The 6,736-nt window shown below is 38.6% G+C and overlaps 1 protein-coding gene across 4 annotated transcripts; it reads left to right on the top strand.

The window, feature by feature from the left end:
• Positions 1-562: 562 nt before the first annotated feature.
• Positions 563-6,060, top strand: stx5a (syntaxin 5A). Of its 4 annotated transcripts, none has more exons than XM_081699420.1 (11): positions 563-660; positions 1,483-1,613; positions 1,959-2,026; positions 2,135-2,190; positions 2,293-2,363; positions 2,545-2,661; positions 2,812-2,868; positions 3,530-3,611; positions 3,999-4,105; positions 4,232-4,353; positions 4,794-6,060. In XM_081699420.1, exons 3-11 carry the CDS (start codon positions 1,965-1,967, stop codon positions 4,951-4,953), a joined length of 834 nt encoding a protein of 277 aa, XP_081555546.1. In that variant the 5' UTR covers positions 563-660; positions 1,483-1,613; positions 1,959-1,964; the 3' UTR covers positions 4,954-6,060. The 4 variants fall into 4 exon arrangements, with proteins under 4 accessions (XP_081555546.1, XP_081555545.1, XP_026872205.1 ...); XM_081699419.1 differs by having other exon boundaries at positions 2,278-2,363; XM_027016404.3 differs by having other exon boundaries at positions 1,483-1,724.
• The last annotated feature ends 676 nt before the right edge of the window (positions 6,061-6,736 follow it).

Raw genomic sequence — 6,736 nt, 5'->3', positions numbered from 1 at the left:
TAAATATCCATACATCAGCCCTGGATTTCCAGCACAGATTCTCTCTCCCTCTCTGTGACCCTAACTCTACTTGGTAATTAATTGTTGAATTCAATCAAATGTGTTTCAACACAGGAATCACCAAACTGTCCTGGACTTTGTTCTTGTAGCATCAGAGTGGGGAATCCCTGCAGCACATCAGTGTGCTTAACTGATAATTGTTGTCATTGTTATTATTGTTATTGTTGTTGTTGTTGTTGTTGTTGTCGTTCATTTTGAGCAAAGTGGCGACATCCGGTGGTAGGAAATGGGTTTTGAACCACTAAACAATTTGACACGTAACTGTTTAGTGGTAGGAAATGGGTTTTGAACCACTAAACTATTTGATACGTAACTGTTCCGTAAGGATAACATTTAAAAAGTCTAAAGCAAAGTCTTTGAAATATCTGGATACTTTGCTAGTTAAATGCTTACAACTAAAGTACTACATAGCTACCTACATTGGACGATAATATTTTTTTTTGCGTCAACCGACGTCATCAGTCATGCTGGGCGCATGCTTGTTGGTGTACGTGGCAATGACGTGTTACGCCGGAAGTGGTCAGGACTCAACTGAAACACCAACCTACGAATCATCGGAAATCTGGGAATGTTAACATTCGATGTTTTTACCAAATAACAGTGAGTAAATGTATATGTACGTGATATTAACTGTAACATTTGTTTAATCTTATGTAACTTTCGTTATACAACACACCGTATTTGCTGTCGAGTCTTTCTATTATCATCAATGCTAACCAGCTGAGAAGCTAACCATACTAGCTAGCTAGTTAGCGAGCCTAGGTTAGCTAGCATCATTTCCCTTTCTCGGCAGACAGGGTTAACTAGCGACACTTTGGACGAAGATAGCTGTTAGATGGTATTTTGACGACTAAATATTGCTCTGTTTTTTTTAATTAGATGTCTATTTGTCATGTTTTATCGTCTTTGGCTATTTATACGCGCAACGAATAAGTTAGAATTTAAAGGTTTAGCGAATGCTGCTAGGTTAGCTAACTAGATGGATATCTGTTTATTTTAGGTAGCTTAACCTTACTAGATAGAGGCAGCTACCCAACTAGTTAGCTAGTTAGGATAGCCATAATTAACCTAGGGTTAACTTGGGTGGGTGGGTAGCTAGCTAGCTAATTATGATATCTATTGTATTGATATATTTTTAGTTAATGTTCCCACATGTAGTTAGCTATTCTGTGTAACGGCCTGACTGAGTTATAAACTTCTAGGCGACCTAATATTACCCGTTAATTTTAGATAACGCTACTGCGGATCGGATAGACTGTAGATTGTGTGTTATTTACTCATCTCGTGACTGCTTCGGCGCTCAGGTTTAAGGAAATGTGAAGTACATAGTACAATATTCCTGTAGGAAGTTACCCGTTTGGGCGCTTATTGGACATATGTTAATCAGATTGTCAACAGCAATTTATGTTCTCTTTTCCTCAGATGAAGCGCGGGACCATTCAAGAGTACCCATCTCCACCAAGTTCCTAGAAACCTAGAAGTATATAGTCTGTTTACTTTGGCCTACTCGAGCCAAGCCACGCAAGGGTTTCAATCCGACACTTTGGAATCAGGTAGTTATCCACTTCCCGGTAGTTCTCTGCGTCCTCACAATCATGACGTGCCGGGATCGCACGCTCGAGTTCCAGTCCGCTTGTAAGTCTCTTCAGGGGAGGCAGATACAGGTAGGACATTGTGTGTTTGCTTGTGTGTGAAACAAGCACGCATGTGCATCTCTGCTAAATTCTGTAAATGTAATTGCTTTCATTCATACGGTACAACCAACCAACGATTTAAAACCAGGGTGGTATTTTTATTTATTGTATTGTTTTGCAACTATAGTGTTATTCAGTTTAAAAAGGTTTGGTATCATATCAAGAGCATTAATATCTTCTCCTGTCTTTCTTTCCATTGTTTAGAATGGCATGCAGACAAAGCCCAGTCTTAATGCTCTTAAACAGCGAAGTGACTTCACACTCATGGCAAAGTAAGACTTATGTTTGTTAAGCTATCACTGTACTTGATAATATTAGAATTATTAGCTTTATGGAAATTTTCCTTCCATCAATTTTTTTTTGTTCTTGTGCCCTCTTAGGAGAATTGGAAAAGACTTAAGTAATACTTTTGCCAAGCTGGAAAAGCTCACAATTTGTAAGTACCTCCTGGTCAAAATGGGCCACGTTATTTGGCTTTGCAGTACCTACATTTGGTTATTTTACATTGTCTTTGGTAACATAACTTTACAAATTCCAGTGGCCAAAAGGAAGTCTCTGTTTGATGATAAATCTGTGGAGATTGAAGAGTTAACATACATTATAAAACAGGTTAGTGGTTATTTAAGATGTTTTGTTAATAATAATTCAGTCTTGCATTCACCTTTAGATTGAAAGGTGAATATAACTACTGAGCATGCGTCATATTTGTGCGGTTGTATGTGTGTGTCTATTTTCATACTTAAGGGAACTAGTCCCGGAGTGATATGAGGTCTGTTTGTCTCATTTTTAGGACATCAACAGTTTGAATAAACAGATAGCACAGCTGCAAGACTTGGTGCGCTCCCGCAGTGAGCAGAATGGACGCCACATCCAGACACATTCCAACACGATTGTTGTCTCCCTCCAGGTTAGAATTTTTATCTGCTATACCCAAAGAAAACCTTCAGTGATTCCTATCTCTCTTGTCTTCATGCATGTTCACTAGACTTATCACACTAGGTAATACAGTTATGTACTTTTGCTTTTGGCAACAGAAAGTCTGTTTTTATGTTTACAGTCAAAGTTGGCATCAATGTCTAATGATTTCAAGTCTGTGTTGGAAGTGAGAACTGAGGTAAGATTCATTTCGGGTTTTTTGTTTGTTTTTTCTCTCTATTTATTATTGGTTCTTTTTGTGTGATGGTAAAATCCAACAAACACTGCATAGCCAAAAGTAAGTGTACACCCTTTCTGATTAAGTAATTAAGTTATAGTGTTTCACCTACTCCCATTGCTATCAGGTCCATAAAATCAGTCTCATAGCATGCAATCTCCATAGACACTGCTCAATCCACTCTGTTCAACTGTAAGTGCAATTAATGTTAAATGGAAGTATTCAGGAGCAAACAGCTTCTCAGCCACAAAGTTGCCAAAACCATGACAGCTCATAGAGAAGGGCTGCTGAGTGTTGAAGCATGTGCAGCATAAGAATCACCTATCCTCTGTTGCATCATTCACTATAGACTTCCATTATGCCTCTGGAAACAACATTAGAGTATGAATTGTGCATTGGGAGCTTTATGAAATGGATATCCATACCTGGGCAGCTGCACAAGGCTTAGTTCAACAGTCCAGCTAACTCACAAATGTGTTACAGTCAGATGTCCATGTAATGTATATATTTGCTACTGTTTACTCATTATGCACTCAGATCAGCACTTATGTAGCACACCTGTACTCCTTATGCTTCATCATTGTGGGGACTTTAGTTAGTAACTTGTGCATGTTCTTTGTAGAATCTGAAGCAGCAGCGCAGTAGGAGAGAGCAGTTCTCCCAGGCTCCAGTGTCAGCTTCCCCTTTGTTGGCCAACAACTTCAGTAAGTTAACGCCACTTCTAACAACAACAACAAAATATCTTGTGGAAACCTTTGTATAAACATGCGTATATATACATATATATACTTATGCGTGTATATAAGTGCGTATCTTTTACTGAACACTGAAACAAATCCTAACCAGGTTTTGGGTGAATGTGCACAGCGGTACTCTAGTCCCTATTTCAGCCCTCGAAATTTGTCATTATTTGGTATTAATGAATATTCTTTTAGCTAGATGTTCATTATCATCGCATCTGACTCTTACGTATATGTAGGAAATGATTATAACCAGGGTGTGTGTAATATTTCTGGGTTAAAACTTTAAACCGGTTTATTTGCTGTTAAATCCATTCCGGCCTATTAAAAATCTCTATGCAACTATTTCAGGTAGCTCAGTATTGATGCAGGATGAATCTAGAAGTCATGGTGGAGAAGTTGCTATTGATGTGGACTCAAGAACCAACCCCCTTCAATTGCAACTTATTGATGAGCAGGTATCATTTGGCATCTGTTTAAAAGGCCTGCAATCGGATTATGAAATGTAGCCATTCCATTGCGAGCCAACATAATTTAAATCCATTGTGTCGCCTCCCTTTCACATATTGACTTCTCATATGTAGGACTCGTACATCCAGAGTCGAGCTGATACCATGCAGAACATTGAGAGCACCATTGTGGAGCTGGGTTCCATCTTCCAACAGTTGGCACATATGGTCAAAGAACAGGAGGAGACCGTACAGAGGTAAGGATAAGAATGATACTGTTGTATAGACTTGTTAATGAATCAGATAGGAGTTTATCAAGTAGCATTAAGGGATCTTAAGGGAGAGATTTCAACAATTCCTTGCTTCCAAAGCCACTCAATCCCACTTCATCATATTAATGTAAGTGCTACTAAAAGGCGGAAGTGTTGTTTAGAATTATGATTACAGTAACATTTTTCTTCCCGCTCCTTTGAATTATCCCCACTCATGTTAAAAACATGAGCTATATTGTTTAGTCAGCATCTTTTAAATTTATTCATTGAGTCACAAAGACTGCTACATCTGAGACTAATGTTGGTTGGATTTAGCACAGACTTGTTTTTAGCAGTTAGAGAAATAATCCTAAACATTGTGGAAATTTGTTTTGGATGCCTATAATGAACATTTATTCAGGTTATTCTTCTTTATTGCCTTGTAGGATTGATTCCAACGTGGAGGACACGCAGCTGAATGTAGAAATGGCCCACACGGAGATTCTCAAATACTTTCAGTCTGTTTCCTCCAATCGCTGGCTCATGATCAAGATATTCCTCGTACTTGTTGTCTTCTTCATCATCTTTGTGGTCTTCCTTGCCTAAAAGGAAAGGTCCATGAGGACAGAAGGTTCGATGAAGAATGGGGTACAAAATGGAGAAATTGTGAACTATAGTGGGCAATGTGCAAAAGAAAAAATACCTGAGAGAGACTGGACAATAGATCTGCCATATGGGACAGAGGTGGATAAATTGTAACAAGTATGGGTTGTGTGCTTTTACTGAGAGTGACGGATATCAGCTGAATTGTAGAAGCTATCTGTCAAATATTCCTTCTCTGGAAAGGCAGAAGTAATGCATCCTTTTTGTTCAGAGGGGGACTGGTGTAGTCAGGTTTCACTCATACTTTCCCTTTGTTACCTTTAGATATGATCTCCATTAATAAAATTGAGTCTTCACTTATATTTACATTAAGGTGAAGACTTAGTTTTTTGAATGGTTTGATTCTGCAAACTAGCTTGGTTCTCTTGGAGTGTTATCAGCAACCAATGGTAACATGAACGAAGTAAAAGTTTCACTTTTACAATAAATTAATGTGACCTTATGATAAGCTTTCCATCGTATATTAATCCTTGGGAATCATTTTGTCTCCTGTTAATATGAAGGAGAACGAGTCCTTTGATAAGGGCCTTTCAGCGGCTTTTTACTGTAAATTGTTGAGAGATTCTTATTTTCGTAGTTTTTATTTTGCCAAATGGAAATAGATCAATGCAAAGGGAGGTATGGCCTGGGTTCAAAATGTATACTGTCCATGAACACAAGTGTCACTTTTTACAGTAGTAATGTTGGAGTGTAAACCATTAAACCTTTGCTCAATTTCTGTTATTTCTCTCAAGCTGGCTGCTATGTATGCAATGTTGGCAAGGTAGTCCTGTAATACAGAGGCTTAGGTTATGAATAAAATTGGATTAAGAAGTTAATACTGATACTAACAACAGATTAAGTGTGTCTGAACAGTTCTTCATTAAATTATTCCAATTTTTTTTTTCTCTGAAAATTCTCAAAACTAATGTACAGTGTATAATATAATAGGCACTTTTATCAGTACATGTTTTCTGAATTTTTTAAAGATGAATGCCTTACTTTGTGTAAGTACCAAACATAGTAACTGATGTCTGAAAATCTACTGCATATTAAAAACAAGTCTGCAAAGCTTTTTTTTTTTTTCCTTTGTAGGCAAACAAACTAAATTAAAAAATTACAAACTGCAACATTTACAGACATCTCAGGAAATAGGAAAAGTCCCTAGGTTATGGCCGCTTACGTATTTTCATACTGTGAGTTCTTTGTGATGAGCACATGTGAAGCCTGGGCAAGGGGGATCTCCCTCATGTTTTACTCTTCATTGGTCGCGCCGCAGTCAGCGTCCTCCCGCTGATTACAGTGGGAACTGCTAAAGTCTAACCTCCAGCAGCTAAGCATGCAGAACTTGGAAGGAAAATTGACAAAGGAGAAGCCCTTGCTTCGCTGTTTTTCCCAGCGGATAACCCAGGCAGAGAGAGTTGGTGACCAGTTTATCTTTGCCCAGAGGTCTTGGAAGGTCCAACAGGTCTCCAAGTGTGAGCTCGTATGGGATGTTTTGCTGTTTCATGGCCAGCCGGCTGTAGTCTGCCGAGTTGGAGCTCCATGGCAGCTTCGTACCTGTGAGGCCTTCAGCTCCAGCATCACAGTGTTGGTGACCAGCTCCTCCGCGGTACACAGGCCTGACACCTTTGGCTTCATGGAGAACACTGCAGACTATGGAAACAATTAATACACAGATAGAGATTTTTGTTATTATTAATGCGGCCTCATAGAATATGAGAACAAAATAAAAACTTCTTAAATG

Source organism: Electrophorus electricus, chromosome 16 (genome assembly GCF_041902795.1).
Source record: "Electrophorus electricus isolate QZ-2024a chromosome 16, ASM4190279v1, whole genome shotgun sequence".
NCBI classification, from domain to species: Eukaryota; Metazoa; Chordata; class Actinopteri; order Gymnotiformes; family Gymnotidae; genus Electrophorus; species Electrophorus electricus.
The sequence above is the reverse complement of the archived record's forward strand: the minus strand, read 5'-3'. Positions and strand labels throughout refer to the sequence as shown.

Excerpts from the sequence above, each read along its gene's own strand:
- stx5a (XM_081699418.1), top strand. The coding sequence starts at position 1,656 with ATGACGTGCCGGGATCGCACGCTCGAGTTCCAGTCCGCTTGTAAGTCT. Across the intron at positions 1,725-1,958 it reads TTCAGGGGAGGCAGATACAG|AATGGCATGCAGACAAAGCC; the intron begins GTAGGACATTGT and ends TCCATTGTTTAG. Across the intron at positions 2,027-2,134 it reads GACTTCACACTCATGGCAAA|GAGAATTGGAAAAGACTTAA; the intron begins GTAAGACTTATG and ends GTGCCCTCTTAG.